The 27,941-nt window shown below is 33.0% G+C and overlaps 12 protein-coding genes and 1 non-coding gene across 13 annotated transcripts; 4 read left to right on the forward strand and 9 right to left on the reverse strand.

Annotated features, from left to right (window-relative positions):
- Nucleotides 1-63: 63 nt before the first annotated feature.
- TPHA0E00460 (CTP synthase) lies at nt 64-1,794 on the reverse strand (the record flags this gene model as incomplete). Its single annotated transcript, XM_003685528.1, has 1 exon — nt 64-1,794. One exon carries the CDS (start codon nt 1,792-1,794, stop codon nt 64-66), a length of 1,731 nt encoding a protein of 576 aa, XP_003685576.1.
- Nucleotides 1,795-2,309: 515 nt separating this feature from the next.
- MCM16 (Mcm16p) lies at nt 2,310-2,900 on the reverse strand (the record flags this gene model as incomplete). Its single annotated transcript, XM_003685529.1, has 1 exon — nt 2,310-2,900. One exon carries the CDS (start codon nt 2,898-2,900, stop codon nt 2,310-2,312), a length of 591 nt encoding a protein of 196 aa, XP_003685577.1.
- Nucleotides 2,901-3,271: 371 nt separating this feature from the next.
- VPS25 (ESCRT-II subunit protein VPS25) lies at nt 3,272-3,868 on the forward strand (the record flags this gene model as incomplete). Its single annotated transcript, XM_003685530.1, has 1 exon — nt 3,272-3,868. One exon carries the CDS (start codon nt 3,272-3,274, stop codon nt 3,866-3,868), a length of 597 nt encoding a protein of 198 aa, XP_003685578.1.
- Nucleotides 3,869-4,096: 228 nt separating this feature from the next.
- On the reverse strand, nt 4,097-4,897 carry RSM26 (mitochondrial 37S ribosomal protein mS42; the record flags this gene model as incomplete). The annotated part of the gene is made up of 1 exon (XM_003685531.1): nt 4,097-4,897. The coding sequence occupies one exon, from the start codon at nt 4,895-4,897 to the stop codon at nt 4,097-4,099; it is 801 nt and encodes a 266-aa protein (XP_003685579.1).
- A 436-nt stretch (nt 4,898-5,333) lies between these two features.
- TPHA0Etrna4L lies at nt 5,334-5,452 on the reverse strand. Its single transcript has 2 exons — nt 5,414-5,452; nt 5,334-5,378 (listed from the first exon to the last, which is right to left on the reverse strand). It is a non-coding gene; the product is annotated as a tRNA-Leu (tRNA).
- Nucleotides 5,453-7,364: 1,912 nt separating this feature from the next.
- On the reverse strand, nt 7,365-8,072 carry YUH1 (ubiquitin-specific protease YUH1; the record flags this gene model as incomplete). Its single annotated transcript, XM_003685532.1, has 1 exon — nt 7,365-8,072. The coding sequence occupies one exon, from the start codon at nt 8,070-8,072 to the stop codon at nt 7,365-7,367; it is 708 nt and encodes a 235-aa protein (XP_003685580.1).
- Nucleotides 8,073-11,288: 3,216 nt separating this feature from the next.
- On the reverse strand, nt 11,289-12,131 carry RPL43B (60S ribosomal protein eL43; the record flags this gene model as incomplete). Its single annotated transcript, XM_003685533.1, has 2 exons — nt 11,289-11,565; nt 12,130-12,131. Coding segments are annotated over 2 exons (279 nt in total).
- Nucleotides 12,132-13,210: 1,079 nt separating this feature from the next.
- FIP1 (cleavage polyadenylation factor subunit FIP1) lies at nt 13,211-14,182 on the forward strand (the record flags this gene model as incomplete). Its single annotated transcript, XM_003685534.1, has 1 exon — nt 13,211-14,182. One exon carries the CDS (start codon nt 13,211-13,213, stop codon nt 14,180-14,182), a length of 972 nt encoding a protein of 323 aa, XP_003685582.1.
- A 120-nt stretch (nt 14,183-14,302) lies between these two features.
- TPHA0E00540 (uncharacterized protein) lies at nt 14,303-15,289 on the reverse strand (the record flags this gene model as incomplete). The annotated part of the gene is made up of 1 exon (XM_003685535.1): nt 14,303-15,289. One exon carries the CDS (start codon nt 15,287-15,289, stop codon nt 14,303-14,305), a length of 987 nt encoding a protein of 328 aa, XP_003685583.1.
- A 1,788-nt stretch (nt 15,290-17,077) lies between these two features.
- TPHA0E00550 (uncharacterized protein) lies at nt 17,078-20,596 on the forward strand (the record flags this gene model as incomplete). The annotated part of the gene is made up of 1 exon (XM_003685536.1): nt 17,078-20,596. The coding sequence occupies one exon, from the start codon at nt 17,078-17,080 to the stop codon at nt 20,594-20,596; it is 3,519 nt and encodes a 1,172-aa protein (XP_003685584.1).
- Nucleotides 20,597-21,526: 930 nt separating this feature from the next.
- GRR1 (SCF ubiquitin ligase complex subunit GRR1) lies at nt 21,527-24,847 on the forward strand (the record flags this gene model as incomplete). Its single annotated transcript, XM_003685537.1, has 1 exon — nt 21,527-24,847. One exon carries the CDS (start codon nt 21,527-21,529, stop codon nt 24,845-24,847), a length of 3,321 nt encoding a protein of 1,106 aa, XP_003685585.1.
- A 251-nt stretch (nt 24,848-25,098) lies between these two features.
- On the reverse strand, nt 25,099-25,386 carry STE18 (Ste18p; the record flags this gene model as incomplete). The annotated part of the gene is made up of 1 exon (XM_003685538.1): nt 25,099-25,386. One exon carries the CDS (start codon nt 25,384-25,386, stop codon nt 25,099-25,101), a length of 288 nt encoding a protein of 95 aa, XP_003685586.1.
- Nucleotides 25,387-26,530: 1,144 nt separating this feature from the next.
- Nucleotides 26,531-27,823, reverse strand: TPHA0E00580 (uncharacterized protein; the record flags this gene model as incomplete). The annotated part of the gene is made up of 1 exon (XM_003685539.1): nt 26,531-27,823. The coding sequence occupies one exon, from the start codon at nt 27,821-27,823 to the stop codon at nt 26,531-26,533; it is 1,293 nt and encodes a 430-aa protein (XP_003685587.1).
- Between the last annotated feature and the right edge of the window lie 118 nt (nt 27,824-27,941).

Genomic DNA, 27,941 nt, shown 5'->3' on the forward strand with positions numbered 1-27,941 from the left:
TTTAATTTATTTATTTATATAGATATTTTAATTTTAAATGATAACAGGCGCTCTATTTTAAAATTAGAAATCAGCAGAACCTTCGTATTCTAGAGATCCATCTAATAATTTTGGCATGACACCAGCGGAAGCAGCAACAAAACCTAAAAATGGCTTAGATGGGTCTAAGACCTTTGATGTATATTCTGGATGATATTGAGTGGCAACGTAGTATGGGTGATTCTTTAATTCAAAAATTTCACAACGATCACCAGTTTCATCTCTACCAACAAACATCAAACCATTTTCTTCTAATTGTGTAATTAATTTTGGATTAATTTCGTAACGGTGACGGTGTCTTTCAGCGACAGAATCTTTGTTACCATAAACTTTCTTGATTTGACTCCAATCAGTATTGTCTTGGAAATATGTTGGTCTTAGACCTAATCTCATTGTACCACCCATGTTTTCCTTGTCAATTTCTGGCATGTAAACAACAACATGAGATTCTGGATCGGTATCTGGGAAAAATTCAGCAGATTTACCGTCTTTCATACCAATAACATTACGCATGAATTCTATGGTAGCAATTTGTAAACCTAAACAGACACCTAGGTATGGGACTTTGTTCTCACGAGCCCATTTGGCAGCTAAAATCATACCTTCAGTACCTCTGTAACCGAAACCACCAGGAACTAAGATACCGTCAGCAGTACTGACTTTATTCCAAGCAGCATGGAATTTATCCTTTTCTGTTTCTTGAGTTTCCGGTTCTAAATCAGAAGCTTCAACCCATTGGATTTCTAACTTATTACGACACTTCATAGAAGAATGTTCTAAAGCCTTGATGACAGATAAATAAGAATCCTTCAAATGTGTATATTTACCGACTAAAGCAATTTTAACAGTCTGTAAAGATTCATCATAGTTACCAGTCATTGACTTCCATTTGATTAATAATTGATTACCCTTTTGGATATCTTCATCAGTGATAGATATTTCGTTTAAATGTAATCTCTTAGTTAAATAATCCATCATTTTTTGTTCTAGTAATAATAATGGGACGTGATAAGTAGAATTAACATCGTGGACATTAACGACTTGATCACAACCAACATGACAGAACATAGCGATCTTTTCTATAGTTGGAAGATCTAATATTTCTGAACATCTGACAGCAATCATGTCTGGAATCAAACCTAGAGATCTCAAATCTTTAATAGCAGCCTGAGTTGGCTTAGTTTTTTGCTCACCATGAATGACAGGAACCAAAGAGACATGGATCAAAGCAAAGTTTTCCCTGCCGACCTTGAATTGGAATTGTCTCAAAGCTTCAACGAATGGAGCACTTTCGATATCACCAACAGTACCACCTAATTCAATAATACAAATATCTGGTTCTAAACCAGTGTCATCGACAGGAATACGTGAAACACGTTCGATCCAGTCTTGAATAGCATTAGTCAAATGTGGGACAATTTGGACAGTCTTACCTAAATAATCACCTTTTCTTTCCTTTTGGATGACATGAGAGTAGATCTTACCAGTGGTAATGTTATGGTCTTTGGTCAAAGTGACGTTCAAGTAACGTTCATAGTTACCCAAATCCAAATCAGTTTCACCACCATCATCTAGAACAAAACATTCACCATGCTCCAATGGAGACATCGTCCCAGCATCTATGTTCATATAAGGATCGATCTTGATGGAGGTGACTTTGTAACCCAAGGTCTTGAACAACATACCAGTAGAGGATGCTAAAACACCTTTACCGATACCTGAAATGACACCACCAGAAACAACAACGTACTTCATTTTATATATGTATTTTTTCTTTCGTTACTGTCTTTTATTACTTGCTAACTGAAAAGAGAACAATATATATACAAATAAATTTAATATATATATATGTAATCTTCCGTTTTACCCACGACTGGCAATATATATTCACAATCTCTTTTATATTTGGAACTGTAGCGAGTGAAGATTAAAAAATAAATAAAGACCCAGATGCTCTATATTAGAATCGTCACAAGCTAAGAACCAATTCAAAGGCTTATACGAATTATTAAAATGTATCAATCTTCGAACAAGTTCTCCAGATGCAATCAAGCCAAGTCAATCCAGTTCATTCATTCATTCCTTACAATGCAATCTTATTGAATATGAAACTTGAGATGAGATGAGGTTTCTGAATTTTTGACTTAAAAATTTTTTTTACGCAACGGGAGAGAACCAGAAAAAGAAACGTGAAAAAGAGACACGAGAAATAAAAACGACACGAGAAAGCAATCGATGAGCTGAGCTGGTGATGAGCTTGTGACATATCGTTACTCGGTTGCATTTAAGTACCCACCGTGTATTTTTAAGGCTAACAACAGCTGCTCCATGGTCTCGTTTTGACGCAGGTACTCCTCGTCTGAGACGGCAGTTGCGTGCTCGTTCATCTCTTTCTGCTTTGCCAGCTTGTCGTCCAGTTTGCTGGCAAGATCTTTGTATTGTGCAATCAACGCTTCATACCTTTGTTGTTCACGTTGCAATTCCTCTCTTTCTTCAGTCTCCAAGTTCATTGCTTCAAACAACGCCTGCGTTTTCTCATAATCTTCCTCCATAAATGAGCCGAGTCTGTTGGCTAACATTTTCTCAGCTGAAGGTATATCTGGGTTCTCTGTTGTGCTTTTTCCACTGTTGTCATTACCATTCTGCATATTCGATACAGAATTAATCGATCGCAATAAAGGGATGCTTTTCTGTAACGATAATTGAACTTTAGTACGTGTTTCTAATTGCTGCTTGCGATCAGGATTCAACTCTATATCTTTGCCACCACTTTTTTTCAACAAGTACAGCGTATCAAGAGCCTTTAGTAACTCAGAATGCGTTTTAACATGCTCTTCTTCTAAACGGGCTATTCTTTCCATTGATATAGGTCTTAGCTAGTGGAACACTCCTCAAAGGATCTAATTTCCTAAGCACCACTTAATCCTAACTCAGACACCACCATTGTGAAAATCTACAATTCAAAATCTAATCCTTAAGCAACAACTTGACCCTCAAGTTCTTCAGTTCTTTATATGTTTACTGCATATTTCAGAAGTTGTCGATTTTTGAAATTGATCGCATAACGCAATCCTGTCAAATTAAAAAACTACATAGACAATAAAATATAAAAGAGGGCTATTATTAATTTGACAAGTGAGTCTACCTACATTTACTTTCCGTATAGAAACATAGTTCCATAGTTTGTCAATATTACATAGCTTTGGGACAAAGTTATAAACATTGAGTGATTATGAGTGCATTCGATGAACTTCCAAAGGTATACTACTTCCCTCCATTATACACCAGACAAGTGAATTCTCTAATACGGAGACAACAAATTGATACATGGATCGATTTAATATTGCAATACGCAAAAAGCATGAATTGTTGGATGATGACATCAGAAGGTAATTTGATACAGACTAAGATTGATGAACTGACGGGATCAGATTCAAATGCAATTGAAAAGAAGTCTTTATTCGTTAATGAAACGATTCAAAGATCTATTCCTCACACCTTCGTAGAAGAAATTTGGACCCACATGGTGGAAAACGGTAAAGCTATAAGAACAGAACATGACATTGAGAGTAATTCTGTATACTATATTATGTGGAAAGGCGTTGATTTATGGTCATCTGTGATTCTACAATGGTTCGAAACTGCTGTCAAACTAAATCAAGTGGTGACCCTTTACGAGCTAAGTCAAGGCGATGAAACTATTGGATGGGATTTCCATGGAATGCCTGAACCGTTACTAGCTAAGTGTATTAAGAGTCTATGTGACAGACAAAGGGCTACCATAATGAAAGATGAATATGGAAAGCCTGTTGGTGTAAAAGTGATATAAAGGGTTAAATATAAATTATTTAAAAAATAACCTGCATGCGGATACAAGTGATGTTTAATAACAAGATACAATACTTTTCAACTTTTTTACAAATAAAAGTAAGACCTTTTATATCTTCATTTTATATACATTATTTTTCCATAATAATCCAACTTTTGAATTGATTAAAATTCTATATACAAGTTTCTCTGTTGAAAGGAATGTTTTTCGTATTTATATCCAAAATGATTATTTGTTTGAATCAGAGTACAGTCTTGCGTTTATAACATTCCAATTCAAATTATCTAGAACGTTTTTTACATATTCAGATCTACCTTTAACACCATAATCATGTAAATAAGCATGGTCACATAGGTTGATACAAATTATTGGCATGGTCCAATCTTCAACTTTTTCCTTGCCATTTTTTGAAGTCTGTTCATTGACTATTTTCTTTATTTCATTTAATTGCGAGTACTCATCTAATGAAATTGCATTATTCAAATCTATCGATTGATTCCTTGGGAAATAATATGGAGATCCATTATTTTGAATAGTTAGAATATGAAATTCTTTGTAATTATTTTCCACAAGGAATAGCCAACCTTGCCCTAGAACATCATTTTTGGCACGTTTAATGATTTCTTTCTTCAATTCAACCCAAGAACAACCGAATGATTTCTCAACGACATATAGAAAATGTCTTGAAGGTTCAGAAGGGACTGAAGTTTCTGTGGGTAAAATATTTTCAATAAATAAATGATTATTGTGAGTTGCAGAGGCTGCATTGAATATATTAGTCTGGAATTGTTTCTTAGAAGTATTCAAAATGATATGAAATGGCAAATACGATTCCAACGATGTACCGCTGGTTAGCAATGACAGTTTTTCACAATTCAGTTTTTGTTGTTGTTTCCATGCAATGTCAAATGCCTTAGCAGATAGGACTTTAGGGATACCATCTCTCACCAAGCGTGCATAGTTAGGAAGCGTTGGAACCCTATGCATTCCTCTTTTTGCAATTGATAAACGTAAACCAGAGTGGAACATGACGACTAATTGAAAAAAAAATCACAAATATTGATTATAAAGGGAACGTGATGCACTGGCGTTATCCGTATACAATTGAATCTCACTATCTCTACAATATTTACTTGGTTAATTAATACCAGCACAATCCAGGTTCGGAAGGTCAATTATATATACATACACACACACATATTTGAATCATATATTTAATTCTGAGAGGTCTTCCACTGTTCTTCAATTTTCAATTTAAAGTTAATGCTGGGAACTTTCAAGAAGCGGGTAAGTTGGAATGTAAACCATAGGCATTGCTTTAACAGCGTTCTAGAAAACACTTTAAACGTTGCATGGCACCATAATTATGATTAGATATGATAGAATTGCCCATATTGGTAACGTTACTATAAGAAAGAGCATATGGTGTATATATTAAATACATTAGTGTGAATGCAAAAAAATATGAGAGCTAAGGGGTTCGAACCCTTGCATCCGAAGATATCAGAATGTTTAAGAAGAAACTCCGCACGAAACAAAGTTGGAACCTAAATCTGACGCCTTAGACCACTCGGCCAAACTCCCATGGAAATATATAGTTTGCTGTCTTTACTTGAAAGTGAAATTGACTGATTATGAAAACTCAGAAGCATGCCTTACTAGAGTATCGATTAGGCCAGAGCCGTAATGTTTTTCTGTTGTAGAGAACTAAAGATTACTTCGATACTATTCTTACAGAGTGAGAGTGTTCGTAGTGTTGAAAATGTCACTGGTCGTATAAGTGACTATACGATACCAGACATTACCTCTTTAGGAGATTATTGTTGCAAACCTGAAACAATAGTGCCTGCAACAATGTAATAACAGAATTTCTATTGTATAAATAGTACTGTAGAACCATCAGTCTGCCGTACGTGTTCAAGCCGACGACGTCGTCTCGTTGGACAGAACGGCAGATTGAAATATGATGTATATATAAACCCTGGTAATCAATAGTAAATAATTCATTGATCCAGGTCCAAGAGACCAGAGAGATTAATCTGATTATAAAGTATATAATCTAACAACTATTAATATATTAATGTAATGAATTCATCTATTGAGCAGTACCAACGTCTAAGTTAGGGTCATTAGTCACTTTAGTTGCTTTCGAGAGTCCATCTTCGTAATAGTTAAATAATCGATTGGTCTTTTATTAGTATATTTTAACAATTCTACATAGAGTTAGGTGTCCTCTTAATATATAAATTATCTTATGCTTGAGTGAGCACATTATGTGTTCATTCATTCTCCTAAGATCTTTAGCGCCGTATTGTACATCTGTGTTTATCTCGTAGCCATTTACATTGTAGTGAAAAAGTTTCACCTACCATTTGGAAGATTGTTCTAGACCTTCTTTCCATTAGTAAGTGATTAATTGGTTCTGGACTCAAAGTTTCATAAACACTTAGTTCTGTCACATACACTACAATAATTCTGACACTACGATACCAGATATTACTTCTTCAGGAAATTATCGTTACAAAACCAAAAAATGGTACCTGCAAGTGTCAGGAATCTCAGATTTTATAACAGAAGTTATGTGATCTATGATCCATTAGTTGTAAAGACAAATTGCAAACAGTAGAATTAAACGGGGTTCAAGATTAATAAACGATCGTTTAGTTAATTCAGTCTATCTATCGTTTATTAATCTTGCAATCTACTAGTCGTTTAACCCATTCACTTGACCTGTCATTTAAAAAATGAATTGAAATACACCAACATATAAGAGGAACAGAATGTGACGATACGTAAGTCTCAAATGCAACCGTCTATAATGGTATTCTGATGGTGTTCGCTATTTGTAGTTTATGTAATAAGAGAACAGATCAGACTAAAATATTATAATCCATACCTACTAACTATGAACACTAACAAACAACTTAACCACCCAGTTGACATCAATACCATTGGACCTGTTACTAGTTCTATGCTTGTTTCTCCACAGTAAGCTCTGATTATAGTACATCATATATACATATGATATACCATCAAGTACTTGTTTTGGGAATTAGTTGTTTACCAGCTTAATTCCTAATTGCTGCGTGAACGTAATGCCGTTATGTGATCGTGTAACCTAGCCAGTATCATAGCGCTCAATGAATGTTGCTAGAATACTCTGAGGTTGGTATTTTCACTCAAGTTATCGATATGTTCAAAACGTGATTCCATAATAGAATATATAGTAATCATTATATGACATATATAGCCTAAACAATCTATTTTGATCATTTTTTCCCTGTATTTTTTAATTACACCCTCATCCCCACGCAAACAGCATTTGATCAGTTATTTCCTGCAATATCGTTCATTAATTATAATTGATGTGACATAGGAATTAGCAGTTATATCATGAACTTATTATCACATAAATAGTGCCAATGATTTCCCAAAGAGTTTGAATAATCATGTAGATTACAAATATAATTTACATTTAAATAACCCATCAAGTCTTTTAATCCCAAGATGGAACTAAACCCAATAATGAGAAATGTAATTTTTTATCTACATCTGCGCTATCCATATACCATTGAACTCTATTAGCAACAATAGATTCCCCTAATAAATTACTCGAATTCAAATCAGATTTTTTCCCTAGATATTTTGAACCATCTAGTCTTCTACCGTCCAATTCATATATATCATTATCTTTCTCAATGAAGGTTATGTAATGCAAATCAACATTTCCTTCAGCTGATGGAGCACTGGTTTGTCCTTCCGCAAAATATTCTGTATTTTTGTTACTGATGTTCACTACAAAATCACTTGTAATTTTATCTTCATATTTATTATATTCTTTGATATGTGTCTCCAAATACTTTTCAAGTTCACAGTCCTCTTTTAATAAATCCTTGTTATTACTTAATGAATGTAGTATTGCATACAGGCCACATGCATTTCTAACCGTTTGTTTGAACCATATTGGTGGCTTTTTAGAAACATCTGCATTGTTTGTATTTTTATCCAATTCTGTAGCTGCAGTTATTGGGAATAGCAAAATAATAGCCTTGACTGGAGTTGGAATAAACCCAATAAGATCCGGATCTGTTAAGGAATATATATCGGTAAATACATATTGTTGATTTAGCCCCAACTTTCTTGCAAAATTTGTAAAAACTTCAGGATTAGACTCTAGTGGAATAACAGAATATTCATTACTCATTTTTGATTTTATGCAATTCACTTCAATTTATGAAGTTTCTTTCTTCCTTATATGTAGAACAGCAATCTTTTTATCTTCTCCGAATGTTGTAATATATTAAATACCTTTTTATCTCAACTTTTTTAATAAAGGGTACGCTTATACATTAAATAAAACTTAAAAAACCATTCTAAATATTAAATTTGCAATATTTAAACAATACTTTTTTGATTGTAGAATTATATGTAATTGCAAATAATATTTAAAGAGATTAAATCTTTATCGATGCTTATCCGATTAACATCATTATTATTATATACTGTCATACTTGATGATAAAATAGGGGTAGGTATTGCCTTTAGTAGTATACACCATATCTAGATCCAGTCTGTTTTCAAACCATATTTTAGATAATACCTTTTGATAAGCTACTTCATTTGCTATTTCAACAATATACTAGCCAGCTATCTTTACTGTAATTTCTAGCCCTGTATCCGTTATATTGTCTATATTTAATTTTATCTTATTTTTCAATATTGTCCTTAATTTACAGAGATTATCTAAATCTGTTTCTTTAACTTTGGTAATATAATAATCACCATTATAATATATTTTAACTTTACATTTTGTATTTCTTATCAACCCCAAAGAGTTCCCCATCAACCAAGAACTAAGTAAACTTTGCAAGACTATGGATGACTGTGAACCAGTTATAATATTAACAAGCTTATGAATATAAATGTTAAAGTCTTTTACTCTTTGAAATGTTTCAGCTTAACTTCTATTTAATATATTTTTCTGTGGATCTGGGGAAGGTAACTGTGGTCATATAGATTTATTAATAATATTGCAATGTATCACTTCACAATGCAGTAGATAAATTCAGTACAGAACTTCTCAATAGTTTTATTCTCTGAATTTTCATCAAAATCTTGAATATTAAGAACATATTTGATCTCTGCATCTTCATTATAATTAATTGAATCAACGAAGAGTCATCAACACATTGTAAACTCTCACATAATAAACTTTAAACTGTATCTCCGTCACTCGAACGGCTTTGAGAGGCTACTAAGATTGTCTCTGATGCGAATGCAGAAGGTGAAGTTGACGGTCACGATATAGTCAAATATAAGCCTTGTGACTTATTAATTTACAAATATTTAATCTTTTCCAAATTAACCAATTGAGATGCCATAAATTGCTGTCAGATTGTTTTATTTAATTCAGTTTCTTCTCTTAAGTAAGCTGTTGGTAGCACACCTTGATCAAGTTGGTCCACCCATCTGACAAGGCACAGAATATCGTCTTCCTCGCATACGATATAATTTGTCCTAACTAATCTTTTGAAGCATATAGAAATGGGAGTTTGTTACTATTATCATAGTGTGAGTCTAATGGATAGAGATCTCTCTGTAAAGTGTAAAATCGAACATTTGAAGAAAAGCAGTAAAGAATATGTATCCGCACGAATTCAGTAAATACAATACTTATGTATGTTTTTAAAACGACAATACACATGTGTTATGGAAAATAATTCAACACCACGTTGACATAACCGCCACACGTATGGAAAACCCAAGTTTTTAGATAAGCAATTAAATATGAGAAGAAACGCCTTAGCTTTCTAAATAGCACACCTTATCTAAAGCAATATCGTCTCAGCCAAGGCAAAATACAGAATAATAAAATTGTTAGCCATAAAATAGCCTACGAAGACACAAATGTCCATAACTTGAAGATTGAATGTAAGCAGCACCACATTTTCCTTGATTCGATATGGCTAAACTAGATTAATAAGATTCTAAGCGACCTCAAAGACAGCAAATACAATCAAACACAATTTTCAAGCAAAAGCAGCTGAACTGACGCATGTATATGCTGACAAAGACAACAACAATAACAACACAATACCATAAATAGCACACCCACATCTTAATCGAAAAAGAACATTTATAATATATGATAATATCTCTACGAAGTCATAGTGTTTGACATAACACTAAGTGCCTTGAGACATTCTTTAGTAATCTAATAACCTACCTGCATGTTAAGCTAAGCTCTTGCGACAAGATAATGAACTTCCTTGATTGAGGAATCTTGCAACGTCAAAATTTAAAAGTGCACTATACGAACAATTGGCTGTAATTGATGGAATTGATATCGAGATGTATTTTATATTTTCGAAAATGTCAATATATCATTATTCTCGAGATTTTTGAACCCTGTTTCCGTTTATAGAAATAGTTTTTTAATTTATTTGTTCCGCAAAACGACGAATTAGGATAATGAATAAATTGCTTTTGTTTTCCTTCCTAGATGATTACCGTACAATATCGTTTACATTGACCGATTAGGAAAACACAACAAAAACAACAGAAACAAGAAAAACGACATGATATGAATTACCATATTTGGATATGTAATTCTGTATATGGAAGATACAGTAATTGCTGATTTAATCTTGTTATTCCGAGGGTGGATTATTTAATATTCCGCACGCAATTACTGTTGTATTTTCTGGCTTTAGCTATTTCTTTTCTTCTTCTTCTATATACTTGGGCATTTTGTTACAAGTGTACAGCTTTGTTTGTTTGTGCCGTGTTCTGTTAGATTAAAGAGATGAGAATAGAGAAAGACCGTGGTCTTTGATTTTTCTCACTAATACCCAAGAAGGAGGCACTTCATTTCTTACCGAACGGACGATGTGGGAGGAGTGATGTAATCCGCAGGGGTAGATGACAGAAGTGCGTGGCTGCAGGACTAGGAGAGTGGCGGATATACGTTAGATCTTTAGAGAGATCGCAAGGTTAATTTTATCGTTTCTGAATAAATTAGTTACCCAGGTTTGAGTTAAGTTTGGCTGTTTCCATTCATCAAATACATCACGTGACTATTTTAAATGCGAGAACGATGAAAAGATTTTAGTACGGGTAATTGCCTAGGAGTGCACTCCATCCAATCATCTCATTCTGCAACGACAATAACCAGCTAACTAACCAATTATTGATAACCTCAAAGAACTTACTTAGTCTCTCCAGTACTTAAAAAGTTAGTTAAAACCAATGTCTAGGATTAAAAAGGGAATACAGAGTAAATTTATGATGTTGTGTTATTTTTTAGACTATACATTAACTACATATAAGATTATATGACAAAAGAAATGTGATTTTGTTTGTTAGTTGAAAACAATTATAAAAAAGATGAAATTATTATTTGATTTATTTTTTTAATTGTTTAAGCTTCAACCATATCTCTTAATCTTCTGATAGTAGATCTAACGGTAGCGGCAGCAGCAGTGGAAACAGTGTAAGCACCACCAGCGACAGTCTTCTTACAAGCACCACAAGTCCAGATACCAGCAGCACCTCTCTTAACGGATTTCTTACCACAGAAGGAACAGTCGTATCTAGCGTGTTGTTGAACTTCTAATTTCTTAACTTGTCTTCTTAAAGAAGAACCGTAACGAACACCGTACTTACCGGTAATACCAACCTTCTTAGTTCTTTTAGCCCTATAAATATTGTTTTATCTTTATTAAGTTTCTAGACTTATGTGATTCACATAATAGAAAGATTAATAATAAATAAATGTGATGTTAAGTAAAAAAACCAAATTGCAAAGGTAACGTCGTGGTTATAAATTGTATCGCAGTACTATAAATAAATTGAAGTACTGTTGTCAGGTTAAATATAATGGTTCCATTATGATATGCACTAACTTTGAAAATCAACGCTACTCATAGAATCAAATTCAATGGATATCTTGCAACTCAAGTTTATATCAAATAATATCAACTCACATAGACATGCTTTGCATTTATGATAGAATATTGTTGAAGATTTAAGTATATTATTCAAATAATAGATTCTTGAAAAAATTTTCAATTCCGGATATCAGTTGGATTGCCACTAGGCTACATATCATGTCACTAAGCCCTATTAAGTAGCTCTTTGTTCAAATAACAGTAATCCTTACAGAATATTTAATAAATAATCACGGTTCAACAGGTGCCATTATCATTACCACTTCAAATACAATTTATACCTCTAGTTTCAAAATATTATTATATCCATACATTTTACTATTGTGTTACTTGTATCTGGTCTAATGAGCAAACTAACTGTAACAAAACTACTTTTGAATGGTGACCTTCTTATATATTAAAACTATTAAATTACATATACAACTTTTAACTCAAGTTCAATCATAACTTTCCAAGAATACAAAAGTCACTGAGATTACTAAACACACTACTACATACAATCACAACCAATGAATTGAAATTTTGTTCATTACAAAGAATAAACTTATTAAAATTTCACAGACTATGTATATGATTCTGTTGGTGATGTATTTTCTCCTTTCGCTTTGAACAGAAGAGAAGCATCTCGAGCCTAAGATCGTCTTCTGGACCACCGCCTGCCCAAGAACAAAAAATTACTTTAGAAAGGATTTGTCTCCTCCTAGGCTGAAAATTAGAAGGGGACAAATTATTTTCTGTCTAAATTTCCAAGAACCATTTAATATTTCATGGCAGCACTGTTAGACAAAGGTAAAATATTAGAAGAGTAAAAAATATGGGTAGTATATGATGCGAATAATATGATGCATGGAGGATAAGAAAGCGTTTCCTCTGGTAGATGAGAGTAAATGAATGGCATTAATACTGGACATTACATATTATATAAATACATAACTTCTTAGGAATATCGCATTCTGAATATCAAATACTACTATAATTTCAGTGTAAAAGTGGACACCATCGTGAATAGAATGATTGATAGTTGCTGGATAAGATTTATTTTTTCAAAAAATATAATTGAAAAATTGAAAGACGCAGAAACAAAAAATATTTTTTAAAAATATGTTCGGATGTTTAATTTTCAAAAAAAACAGTCACTTAAATATTTGTTTTTGCAAATATCATAGAATACGAATATTAAGTTCTATTTTGAAATTATTAGAAAAGTTAATAAAAGATTATATACTAATGCTTGTATTGAATTATTATAACTTGTTGTTGATCCTTAAATTTAATGTTAACTTAATGTGAAAGAATAAGATTATCAACGTAACCAAATTCTGTCAAATCATAGTTGATTATTTTCTGAAATTGTGATTCATCTCAACATCGAAACAGTTAATAGTGATACAAAATGAGTTCGGGTGATGAAGATGATAAGTTCTTATATGGGTCTGATGAAGAGACTACAATAGCAAATAAAAAGAGAACCAAAACAAAAGCGGACGGTGATGTTGAAAGAAGAACAAAAGGTAATGCGATTAAAAAATCAAAGACAGATAGTGTCAGTAAAAGCGATGAATCTGAAAGCGCATCTGATTCGGAATATTCAGATGAAGAGAGTGATTCAGATGTCGAGTTTATTATCAGTACTGGCACTAATGATGCATCACTGTTGGATTCAAATCAAACATCAGGAACAATTACTGTAGCAAGCGAGACCGATGTTAGTAAAGTTAATGAAGCTGGAGAGAAAAAAACAGGTGAACTAGGTGCTGCAGATGAGCAAGGTAGTTCTGAGGCTGCAGCAAGAAAAACAGAAACATCTCTTCTGGATATTAATGGCGAAGGTTTATTTGAAGGTGAACCAATATCTAGTATCAGTCCCGAAGTATTAAAAGAAAAACCATGGAGACAACCTGGTGCTAATCTAAGTGATTATTTTAATTACGGTTTTAATGAATATACTTGGATGGAATATTTGCAAAAGCAAGAAAAGCTAAAACAAGAATACAATCCTCATAAAATACTTATGGGATTGATGGCATTACAACAACAAGGTAAATTAGCAGTACCACAGCAAAAACCTATCGACCAGAGTTCTTCTACTATTTCAAATAAGTTACAAAACAACAACAGTAACAATATGAACATGAATATGGGTATGAACATGAACATGAACATGAACATGAACATGGACATGAATAAAATGCAAAACAATCCTGGCCACCCACCTGTACCACCATCCGGATTTCCTATGTTTGGCGGGTTTGCTCCATTCCCAATGCCACATATGTTACAACAGATGCCAAATGGGAAATTTCCACCAATCCCTGGTGCCCAACCATCTCAACAACAAAATACAGGTTCACCCCAACAGAAATAGAGTTTATCAAGGGGAGGTTCATGAACCATATATATACACATAAATATATACATTTAGCATATTCACTACAAATTTTATTTAATTAATTTAATGTCCTTCATGAAACCGTATTTACATAGCCTACGACGATCCACATGTGTGCAGTACAAGTGTTGCTATTACATTTTGTGATGGATTTTTTAATTCCTGTTTAATTAATTCTGATGGACTACTAAAAAGTGGAATTCTCTTCTCCTCATTTTTTATCTTCATAAGTTTTTTAAGATCAACTTTATTGCAACCTAGTGTATTCATACCCTTTAAAAATTCAAAAGTGTGGGAGACACTTAATTTTTCTACAACCTTTTTTTTCCTTAGATATTTTGCTTTCCCAGAGAACTTCATAGCAAATGGATTACTACTTACACGGTCTTCATCACTTTTCAAGTTGCGATTTTGATCTTGGCCGTGAACCTGTAAGAGCACGTTAACTTGGTCGTGGCTTTGGATCCAATCGCTTGGAAATACCAGTATGTCTTGGAAAACGATTGATATATTGATGGAGGTTATTGGTATTTTTACAGTTTGCAAAACAACGCATTTCCGTTGCATCTTTATGGATAATTGTGCGTTGCAATAAGACAAACGCTTTTGCAATTTCTGCGAAATCCCATCAAGTGATAAATAGAAAAATAACCTTTTTGGTTGGATTCTTCTTGAGGTGGAATCGATTTTTGGAACCACTATATAATCTTCGCCTTCTGAATTTTTGTAATTTGACTTCTCTACATGTATCCCTAATCCCACAGTTTTCTTCTGCAAACTGTTATTATGCCTCAGTTTCTCTAGGAAAGCATCTGTAGATTCCAGACTTTGCTTCTCAAAAGAATCTTCAAAACCAAGATCGTCAGAGAACTGAGAGTTATCGCCCCTTTCGCCATTACAATCACTGATTGGTGATAGAATCATTTCATCAGATAATAAATTTACAGGTACAGTTTTAGATATTTTTTTAGATTTTGCATCTGATGCATTCAAAACCAAGCTCTCAATAGCACCAAAGAACTCTTCATAAGTACCAACCTGACTGCCATTACAATCATCAAACACAACGTAGTCTCTATCCATCTTCAATTTCAAGAAATCAATTTCGTGGAATTAGTGTCATTACAACAAGAGAAGGGACACATCGGGTGGCAGGGCAGGGCGCTGATGATGCTTCTTACAATGACATACATAAATGCATACACACTTCAGTTTAAATACTTTTACTAAGCATGAATCATTTTACATTATTATTTATTAAATAAACAATTAGTTTCTGTCACCTAAATAACTCATTTTCCTTACTCTTGTAACTAATATTATTACTAGAAAAAGCGACACTTCTTGCCTAAATGTAATTTTATTTTCACCAAACAAGTCACATGACTAGCAATTACCTAAAACGGTCCGAGACCGCCAACACACCGGAGAAACACTCGCACATCAAACAGGTCACTCATTCTTTTGAGGTGTTACCGCAGGACGACGCTCAAAACGACGCACCATGCGGTACAGTCCTGTGCAGCACCATTACTTTCTTCAGAGTACCGCCGACAAATCAGCCGCTGCGGCCATTGTCTAGCAAGCCCTCCTTGCTCCGGCGCTTTCACACCGACATAAGCTCCGCCACCTCTCCAACAAACAACCACAGCACAATATCTACATCAGAAACAACTGCACGCCGTCTTTCTCCACACTTCTGCGTTCGCACTCATCTCGCGTTCATCCCTGTCCACCACACCCTCCGCGTTTCACCGAGTAGAGTAGCCCGGACGGCTACCAGTGAGGGATATAATGTTCTCTTATCATCTCTCTCCGCAGCACTTCCCTCGGCTGTCCGCGGGAGCAAAGTACGTTTAGCTTTACGTTGCTTCAACCAGCAGCCGAGCGCACTGCAACGCACAATCCTTGTAATCTCATAGTGTCTCGGCCTCTTTTACAATAGCTATCAGCCTGTCGTTGCAACAACCCTCAATGACAGTGGTGTGTCTTTTACCACTAAAGACTGTTCAGTTAGGCTCAAAATAACGACAACGACTCCACCACCAACCAACCACCCTTTGCAATTCAATCGGCTCATGCAGGAAAGCAAGTATAAGACACACGCACACGCACACGCACTCTCTATCCATTCAGTAAACCTTCTATCGAAATTAGTTTGCTCGCCTTGAAGAACCGAAGTTAGAACTATTTCTACTTCACTACATACTCTTCAACTATGCAACGCTAAGCTTACCGTACTTGGCGTTCTCCCCTCGTTCAATCTTCTGTAAGCTTTACTGTTGATATTCCACTTCACTTAGCTACGAACTACTGTTGTTGTGTTATCCCCCAGTATAAATAACTTAATCTTGTTTTAAGACTTGGAGAGTTCGAAAGTTCAAAGTATTTGATGCGGAAGTTAGCAGTCTTCCTTTGATAATACACTTCTCTATAAAATTTTCCCTGCGCCAGTTTGTCTCTCGGATTCGGTTTCGTTGAGATTACATAGTGGAAAATATTCGATAACTTGTACATGTAACTAAAGTATAATATATAATAATTTATAAGAGCATAGATACTTAAAATAAAATATTCATTTCTAAGAAGTACATATATTCATATTTGTATTTATATTCATACATGGCTTTGTTGACTCATAAACCGATCAAGATAAGGAGATTAGATAAGTCAGAGGCAAACCAATATCATTATAACGACATACACAATTAATAATTAATAATTAATAACTACTTTTGCTTTGGTTATCCACATTCTATATAATTCTTTCGTCGGTCTATAAGTTGCTGTAGAAAACAAAAATATTCCTTCTCACATTCAGATATCCATACATTTTACTTCAATTTTTTTGAAGAAGCACTTTGAACACACATGAGCTCAACTTCATTGGAAAACACTGATGGCGATAATGTGGCAGCGGACTCAAATGTAAATAGGAATCAAGATATTCAAACCATAGATTTCAATGTTTTGAGCACTCCGAAGAGAAAAACATCAATGCCTATGAATAGTGCAAGTTCGACCCCGCTGATAATATTGCCATCCATCGAAGGTGAGAATGAGGTTAATGTAATCCATGGGAATGACCCAGATTCATTACATCCTCAAAAAATTGGATCGTATAGAATAAGAGCAGGTAATAAAATTTCAAACACTCTAAGCAACCTTTTACCTTCTTCGTTGAGTGCAAAATTACATCATTCAAAAAAATTGCCTAACGACACAACAACCCCTGACGGTACAGGTAATAATAATGGTAATAAAAAGTTTACCAAACCAATTACTCCTCAATCAATTAAGAAAGATGAACGAAGCCCAGTGACAGAAAAAATAGAAGAACATAACGAACTCAATGTCTTTTCAAATATACATGATTCAACTAGTTTATTGTTATCTGCTACTACCTCAAATACAAACAATAATGTTCACAATGCAAGAAGGAGAACAGATACGATGAACTCTCAAATAACTAATTTATCAATGAGTGCCGGTCCAGCATCGAGTACAATTTGGGCTCCAAATAATGCAAAGGAAAATATGCAAACAAACAATGAAAATTTAACTCAACAACACTTATCTCATCCATACTTGCATAACAATTTATATTCTAGCTCATTACAAACCTTCACATCTGATGTGACTAATTCACTTCAAAACAACAATAGAGATAACCTTATGATACCTCAACCATTCCCAACAACAAATTCTTCTGTTCAGGATAATAATAACAATAATACTTGGTCTTCAAATAATAATATTACCACTTCTCAAATGAATAATAGTCAAAATACTGATTTTTTTGGTAACAGACAGCGTTCAAAATCAACTGCCACAAATATTTATCCCGATAATGTATTATATGAACAAAAGAATTCCAGAAATCGTACATTTACCATCTCAGGCAGCACAGGTACGCCTGCGTTCCCAGTTCAGAACATGTATATGAATGGTGACAATGCTATTAATAACACTAACAATGTGATGAATTCAGGAATGTACAACGAAATTGTTGATATTCCACTTGTTGATGATGATGTCGACCCAACTTCACTTAACTGGGTTACAACGGATACCACTGCCCCATATATTAACCAAGTCTCAAACTTGTTGCCATCTGATACCATTTCGATCTCAAACATATTCTCCATGCAACAGCAAAATTCACAATTATATAATGTTATTAACTTGACTAGTACAGCTTTAGTCACACTGTGTTCAAGATTTGGTAAAGTGAATTCCGCTAGAACTTTGCAAAATTTAAATATTGCCTTAGTTAAATTCGATTCAGTTAACAGCGCTGTACTCGCAACCGAAATGTTACAAAATAAAGCTATTTCAATGGTAGGAGTACCATGTCATGTCGCGTTTGCCAAAATTTTCCCAACTCCAGTACCTGATCCAAACAGGATGACTAACATGCAGTTTAACAATGAAAATGGTAGATCTCTGTTACAAGAACAATTATTCAACGGTAATTTCTCATTGCAGCAGCAAGGTAACATTACTGTCCCAGTTTTTAATCAGCAGTTTATTCAACTGCAACATCAAATGCAACAAATCCAAAAACAGCAAACTCAATCAAATTCGCAGCATCACAATCAACAAAATTCCAGCTTATCAAATAATCAACAACATGCTTCTCATCAGTCAACTACTCACATTACCAATGCAGACAAAGAACAATGTCCATTCCATTTGCCCCCAGAAACAATCAGTAGTCAACAGGACTCATTGAAAGATATTATAAACTCTTTTGATACCAAAGTGAATAAGTTGATAATTAATCACGTTGTTAACAACGCATTAAAAGATGAAGGAAAAACAGATATTTCCAATTTTGGCCCATTGCCAAAGAGCAATCCTAGTAAAGAATTCGATGCACCAACCTTACGTGAACTGCGTAAGATTATTGACGGAAACCAAATGAGTGATCTAGAAATAGAACAATTAGCTTTGGTAATGTTAGATGAATTACCAGAGCTAAGTTCTGATTATTTGGGTAATACTATTGTTCAAAAGTTGTTTGATCATTCTTCTGATATTATCAAGGATATTATGTTAAGAAAAACTGCTAAATACCTAACTACTATGGGTGTTCACAAGAATGGTACTTGGGCTTGTCAAAAAATGATCAAGAAAGCTACCACTAGCAGACAAAAAATGCTGATTGCTGAAGGTGTTAAAAAATATTGTACTCCATTATTTAATGATCAATTTGGTAATTATGTTATTCAATGTGTTCTAAAATTTGGATTTCCTTGGAATAATTTTATTTTTGAAAGCATCATTGCTAACTTTTGGACAATAGCACAAAATAGATACGGTTCAAGAGCTGTAAGGGCATGTTTAGAAGCACACAATATTATTACTGAGGAACAGACCATTGTTTTAAGTGCCATAATTGTTCTATATGTCCAATACTTGATAACAAATGGTAATGGTACATTATTAGTAACCTGGTTTTTGGATACATGCAATTTACCAAATAGACATGAAATATTTGCTAAGAGACTAGTTCCTAATATTGTAGAATTAAGTTGTCACAAATTATCCTCTTTAACTATATTGAAGATTTTAACTTTCAGAGGAGATGATACTACAAGAAATATTATTTTAAGCACTATTTTTGGCCCTATACCTTCTGATAAAGAAGGCGAAAGAGAACAAAGAGTTGATAAGGACAAAGATGAATCTTCTGGACCCCCTGAAGCACTAATTAAAATCTTGAACGATAAAAGTAATGGGCCAACATTTATTTATAAAGTTTTATCAATGCCGTTATTAGAAGATGATATTCGTGCTCATGTTGTTAAGCAGGTACGTAAAGTATTACTAGATAGCTCTAGCTCGGCTCAAAATCATAGAAGATTAATGGAAGAAGTGGGACTTGCCTCTTTAAGTCCTCAATCTCCTAATTCACAGAATAATCAACAGAGAAATTCTAATGGTAATAATTATGCAAATGCTGTTCAAGGCAATGATATAACAAGACACGTAAGCCATGTATCGGTATCAAGCGTAAGAAGTAATGGGGCGCAGAATATAAATCAAGGGGCAGCTTTGAATAAACCGGCTCTGACCAAGAACATGCAATTGAACCAACCGATTATGAATAATAGCTATCCAACCTCAGGATATCCTGGTTTGAGCCCTACACCTTTATTAACAATGAATAACAATAATACAAACAATAATCCAAATTTAAATGGTAACACTAATCATGGCTATTACAACTATCCATCATTATATTCCATGAACAGTAATACAAGCTCCAATTTTCCTTATAATGATGATCTAACCAGCCAGATTGAATCCTTAATGATTAATAATAATGAAAACCAAAATTCAATATTACTCAATGGTGGCAATGTACAAAAGTATGGCATTTAGTTAAAGAAAGCAGGAATATATATTTTAGTTGCTGTTACTATGAGATCAAAGTCATAACTTATCTCTTTGCATATATGCTTATACATTTATATTGTAAGCATATTCTTCAAACAAATCTGAACTTAATTATTAAATTATGACCGTTCATACTTGATGGAATTTGAAATTCGTCTTTAAATACTTAATATCTAATATAATATAGTATAATATAATATAATATACCTAAATTTATATATTCGTCTCAGGTAAATTGTAACAAATAATTTGTTACAATTTTGTTCTGCTTCCTTCTGACCTTATTTGCATGGTCATCGATCTCACTCTGCACAGAAAACAATTCTGTTTAATGCAAACTACCACTTGTTCATTTCAGATTTAAGCAACTGTAGACCTTTAAGGCAACTAAAGTGTGATTATCTATTTAAACATTTAATACTATATAGAATGTACTTTTATTATACTTCTCCTACTATGACCAATACCTTCGTCTAAAATGATACCACAATATTAGATTTTAAAGTTTTAGATTACTTTAATTAACTTAGTAACCTAATAAAGCGGTAAGATGATTAATATAGGAATGATTTAACTTCATTTTACATTGTGTTATATTGAATACAATAGTAACTCTTTCATGTTTTAAGTAGAATATAAATACTCACATAAATAAAATTAAACGCATTTATACATTTTAACAAATTTCTATTGATCACAATAGAAGAATTTTGAGAATATCCTTCTTTGCCACAATTTACAACGAATCAATTAGACTAACTACTTTTAAGAGAATTTGTTACAAAAGGTTATAAGAAGTTTCAGATACAGATTAAAATTACAACCATAATTACTCTGTGATTTTATTCTGGAAGTTCTAGAGTTTTATAGTAAATTTTCTATAAGATTGACTTGAAATAATATTATCCTACAAGAATGGATATTGATCTGCCCATTGAAAACAACATAACGAATAATGACATCAATTATAACAGAACAAATGAAGAATATACGAATACCGACGGTAGCACTTTAAGTGGTAGCAATTTGAGACGATCACAAGTAAGGAGTGTCAATAATACAGAAAATCTAAATAATCATACACTCACTAATTCAGATATATTAACAAACCATCCTGACACATTTAATGTTGTTAATCTCGATTTAATGCAAGTAGATGATGATTTGGACATCAATAAACAAACTAATGAGAACTCACAATATAAGAGATTATCGGACCTTAACAATAAGATGATAGATGAACTATTAAGAACATCATCATATGTAAATTTTTCGGGAATTACTTTATCACCAGAGTCCTCAAAGGACTTATATAATTTTAAAAACAGTTTAGAGAAAAAAGTTTCAGAATATATAAGAATAATAGAACATAGAAGAGAACAAGTTAGCCAGGAATTAAGGAAAGATAACCAACGAATCAGACAATCAAATTCACAGAGTAATTCTGAAATAGCATCTTACATCAATAAATTAGAGAGGATAAAATTGAGAGCAGCGGAAACAGAAACAGTCGAACTACAAAGAGTTAGGACAAATTTTATACAGTTGATCGAACTATTTAAACTTAAATTTGAAACTTACATAACGAACCTACAAGAAGGAAATAATGCACAGAATCCAACCAAAAGTTTTATTGAATGGTTAGACTCACTAAATCCATATGTAAGCTCACAATTTTTACAACAAACTCAACTCCAGAATTCATTGCCAAAGGGAAATAACATAGAAAATGATGTGAACACAAATCTGAAATTATACAGCTCCCCCAATTCATTTTCCAACATTGCATTTAGTAAACTAAAAAACCCAATACGTATGGTCAATTCTAATATTTTCCCATTAAACTCATTACCACCAGAGATTTTAGGCTTGGTTTTAGAAAAAGTTAATAGCACTTACAATATAGTAAAACTATTTTCTGTATGCAAATTATGGGCAGAACTCATAGTTAAAATAATATACTATAGACCGCACATCAACAAAAAATATCAATTGGATATTTTCATGAGAACTATGCTTTTGCCAAAATCTAGAACAGTATTTGATTATAGAGCTATGATAAAGAGATTAAATTTTTCTTTTGTGGGTGATTATTTGCATGATGAAGAACTTTATCATTTTGTTGGGTGTAAAAATTTAGAAAGGTTGACACTTGTATTCTGTAAAAATATCACTAGTAATTCAATTTCTGCTGTATTAGAAGGATGCCGATACTTACAAAGTATTGATATAACTGGTATAAAGGAAATATCTGATAATATATTTGGTACTTTAGCTAATAACTGTCCTAGATTACAAGGTTTCTATGTACCACAAGCCAGAAATATTAGCTTCAATTCTCTTCATAACTTCATTTCACGTGTTTCTATTCTAAAAAGGGTAAAAATTACTGCAAATAATGAGATAAATGATGAACTGGTTGAATTACTAGCTAATAAATGCCCATTATTGGTCGAAGTGGATATAACTCAGTGTCCTAACGTACATGACTCAAGTTTGTTAACATTATTCACAAAATTGACTCAGTTAAGAGAATTTAGAAATACACATAACACCAACATAACAGACAAAGCATTCCTTGAAATAACCAAAAAAATTCAAAATTTGCCATCATTGAGATTATTAGATTTATCAGGATGCGAAAATATAACAGATAAAACCATTGAACGTGTTGTTTCTCTTGCACCTAAATTAAGAAATGTATTTTTAGGAAAATGTAGTAGGATTACTGATATTTCATTATTCCAGTTAGCAAAATTAGGAAAAAATTTGCAAACTATTCATTTTGGTCATTGTTTTAATATTACCGACCAAGGTGTAAGAGTATTAGTGCAAACCTGTCCAAGGATTCAATATGTTGATTTTGCCTGCTGCACAAATCTTACAAATCGTACACTTTATGAATTAGCAGATTTATCTAAGCTAAAAAGAATTGGCTTGGTTAAATGTACTCAGATAACCGATGAAGGTTTATTGAATATGATATCATTAAGAGGAAGGAATGATACTCTAGAGAGAGTTCATCTATCATACTGTTCTAATTTAACAATTTATCCTATATATGAACTATTGATGGCTTGTCCAAGACTTTCACATTTGTCTCTAACTGCAGTTCCTTCATTTTTAAGACCTGATATAACTACATTCTGCAGAGCAGTTCCAACAGATTTCAGTGAAAATCAAAGAATTATATTTTGTGTATTTTCAGGAAAAGGTGTTCACAAATTACGTCATTATCTTATGGGATTGACCACACCAACTGATGGCCCAGAGACAGATATCAACGAAGTATTAACACAATATATTACCGCTAAAAATTTATTAAGACCCGATGAAGCTATGGAAGAAGGTATACGCCGTATTACCTTGGATGTTAATGCAGATTCTGCTGCAATATTAGCAGCAACTGGTATCAGCCAAATGAATGGTATTAATAATGATTTATTATTTCAGGGAATTGATTTTGATAGATTAGACGATATATTTAATTGGTATAATGTTTCTTACGGAAATGTAACTTTGGATAGCAGCGAAATTAACGAATTATTAACGGCTGTAGATAGAAAATTTTGCGGAGATCCATTTGATGAGGAATATGATGAAAGAGATGGTATTGTGGCACCAGGAGCATCTAATAATGTGAATTCTGAACTAGCACACGTTATTAGAAGATACAATGAGATGGATGATAGGATTGATGATTTTGAGGTAAACGTAGCCAGCCTAGCAAGGGTACAATTCCAATTTACTGGATTTCTAGTACATGAAATGCTTCAAATTTATACACAAATGATTGAATTAAATAGACAACTAGTTGACACTCAGAGAATTATTTTAGAATCAAACATTACTGCAGATATTAAGGGTTTATCCATATTTAAACTTATATTCACTGAAAGGTTTAGGAATATATTGAAAAAATTTGAGTTATCATCTGTAGTATTGAGATTATATTTGAGAGATAGTATTTCTGTTCTTACAAGACAAAGAGAGATAGTGCTGGCACATTTAACTAACGACGGTGAAATGAATGAAGATGGTATGATAAGAGGACCAGATGATGAAAATGCTTTACCTATACCTAACACGAATTTAGGGATGTTACAGTTTAATAATTTAAGAGCTCAAGTTCAAAATGAGAATGGCTTAGGAGGTCCCATGAATATTTTGAACCAGAACAGAACCGAAGATATATCCGATACTCCAGAAGCAGATACTGCATTAGAAGAAGCATGAAATGATCAAATTTAATTTATTAAATTATTAGCCCTTCAATATTATATATTTATCTATATATCAATAATTCTATGGCATTTTAATTATACACCTGTGGTTATTTTATTCAAAGCAACTGTCCTTTTTTTTTCAAGGTATTTTAATCAAAGTTTCTATAATATATTTGAGATTAAAATACGCTCGATATGTGTGCTGCAGTAATTATGCAGTAATTGTGCAATATAGAGTCTTTTGGGTAGATAGATATCATCTCATACTATTGTGCAACATGCATCATTGCTGTTAACATTGACACGTTTTCTAGATAAACCTGCCGATAAACTATTCCTAAAATGGTTTGAACCTGGCTTTGGATAACCCCATATTTCTGAAATAACAAAATCTTCTTTCGTAGTAGTATAATTTATCAAATTAAGCGATGCATTTGAAGCAGTAATACGTTCTCTTGCCAATTCTGTTTTCAAAGTATTATTTAATTCATTTATTCTTTTCAACTTTAGATATTGGATCTTCAATGCTATTTGGTTTTCATATGGCATTTCAAATGTATTAATTTATTAAACTGGTCAATTACTTAGAAAAGGCTCCGTTTAGAATCTCTTATTAGTTACTGTTTCCTCTCAGTTGGACTAGAAGCACAAACGGACACTGTTCTGATCGAAATTTAATGGAATTAAGTATCTTTGTTTATAGAAAATAATTTATGTACTTTTATTATATATAAGATGAAAGGTATGTGAATTTCCTCATCAATGCTATATTATTTAAAAGCAATTGCAAAAATTTTTTCTTAACCTCAAAATAGACTTCTCATCTCTAAGTGCTATGATACCATCGACCAAACATTTTGTCATCCATTGATAAATAAGCTTACCTGAGAACTCTAACTTAAAAACAGCTTCTCTGCGGTTGTTAATAATCTTTACAATTGTTTCAAACCTGTTACAAGTGTTATACTACCGTTTCTACTGGCATCGAATGAGGTAGCCATGTAAACGATTACATCAAGTTTTATATTCAATTCGAAAAAATGCACTGTTAATCCTTCGCAGGGGCATCGCAAAACAATCCAAAAAAGAAACAAAACATATTGCCGTATTCAGATTCTCGAGAAAAGACGTAGTGTCAAACTGTGAGACGTTTCTGAAAACGTAAATTCCAATGAGATCTCGTTCAAGTTGTTTCAGTAGCAACTATACTGATAATAAATCCCAATAGCAGCTATAGGGCAGTGGATTTTCGAAGCATCCTTGAAAACATCGCAGTATTTTTTTACTCAATTGATGCTTTTATTGTTTCGTCAAACCAAAATTAACGTACCAGACTAATATACTACTGTGGAAAAAAGTTGTTATTTACCATATTAGTAACCTGTATCTCCAAATATATGGTCCTTTTGTGGCTATCATGGTAATGAAAAAAATGTTCGATGTCCATTTATTACTGGGAAAGTATCGCTTTGTTTCGGCCAAAAAAGAAACAAGAGCATAAAAGGACACATTTATATGTCAATACAACTAGCATGCAATGTTTTACATCATGATATGCCAATCAATAACAGTTGATTACATCAGGTTAGAGAGCATAATTGCTTATGGAGGAACTATGCTCATTTGTATTGATATATTGAAGATTCGTAATGAGCTTTGTTGCATTATAATCTGAAAAGAACAAACAACTTCTCTATAACGACGAGGATAAATGGGGGAAGGCATCGTTTTTACTTAGCACAATACATCTGTTCGAATGCGATAGATAACCTTTGATAAATCCTTTGTTTATTAGATTTGCTAATAGGCATTCTAATTCATCCATGTTTTCATTCATTTCTTTGTTTTCTAATGAAGTTATATCTATTGGTATTTTTGTATCCTTTTTAGATTTCATATTAATTAGTCTCCGTATCTTCTTTTTCCTTTGAGAATAATTTCCATATACCTCTGCTATTGAACTCAATGGTACTATAGTCTTATTGTTTCCAATCATTTTAGTGCACGTTTTGAAGAACTTTAAGAACACAAGTTCTCGAATATGACACATGGCTACGTATATCCCATTTTTTAGAAGGAAAACCTCATTTGAACTTACAAATTTATCATAACCATGTATATCCCCAGATTTTAAACAGTAGACAAGTTGTATAATAAATTTAAACAATTTTTCACCATACTGACCCGTTGCTGATAGTAACTGAGTCAGTACTTTTTCATTGGGGTACATTTTTCTAGAAACTATAACAAATGGAACCAATAAGACTAATATTTTCGCTATATGAGTTTTATAATTAAAGTTACAATGAAGTAATGCAATGGATAAAAATGTCGAAGCTTTGTTAAAATCAGATTCAAAACAACCATAATATTCACCTAGATAATAATAGTATCTTACCATATGCCCAACCTTGATGCTATTTTTCTCCTTGTTGGAAGGTTGGTCCATTATAATATCCATATTACGGGATTGCAATACCTTGACCAAATTCTTCATCATGTCTCTATTCTTCAGCTTATGATAAATAATGAATTCAAGGTTGGCAAGACTGTAAGAACCAGATTTTCTGTTTGAAGATAAAACTGGATTTCTATCATTTAAACACAGATTAAAACTTCTATGTATCAATCTACCACAATTCTCTAACTGTGCGGTATCAGTACTACAATACTGTATCATTTGATGACAGACAAACCATAGAGGTTCAGTAATCCAATCAGTTTCAGTCTCTGAAATTCTATTCATAATCCTTACTTGTTCTTGACATAGAGACAATATATTATATGCACCAGCATGTAGTTTTATGCATATATTATACAATTTAGCTAATTTATCATCACTGGATTGTAATAAAAAGGTGCATTGATGCTCTTTTTTAGTTGCCGATAAGAATAAATAAAAACCTGAGTCACTATACTTCTTTTTAAAGTACAGATCTATATCAACTGCATCCGTTGGACCTAGCTCAGAATCTATCTTAATCATTGATCAATTGGAAACTATAAATTATCTTAAAATTCTAACTTTTGGCTATGGCCTAAATTCAATTTAAAATGAGGAGATAAATAAAGCAATTCACTAGCAAATAGCACCCTTTACTTTC

Source organism: Tetrapisispora phaffii, chromosome 5, assembly GCF_000236905.1.
Source record: "Tetrapisispora phaffii CBS 4417 chromosome 5, complete genome".
Lineage (NCBI taxonomy): Eukaryota > Fungi > Ascomycota > Saccharomycetes > Saccharomycetales > Saccharomycetaceae > Tetrapisispora > Tetrapisispora phaffii.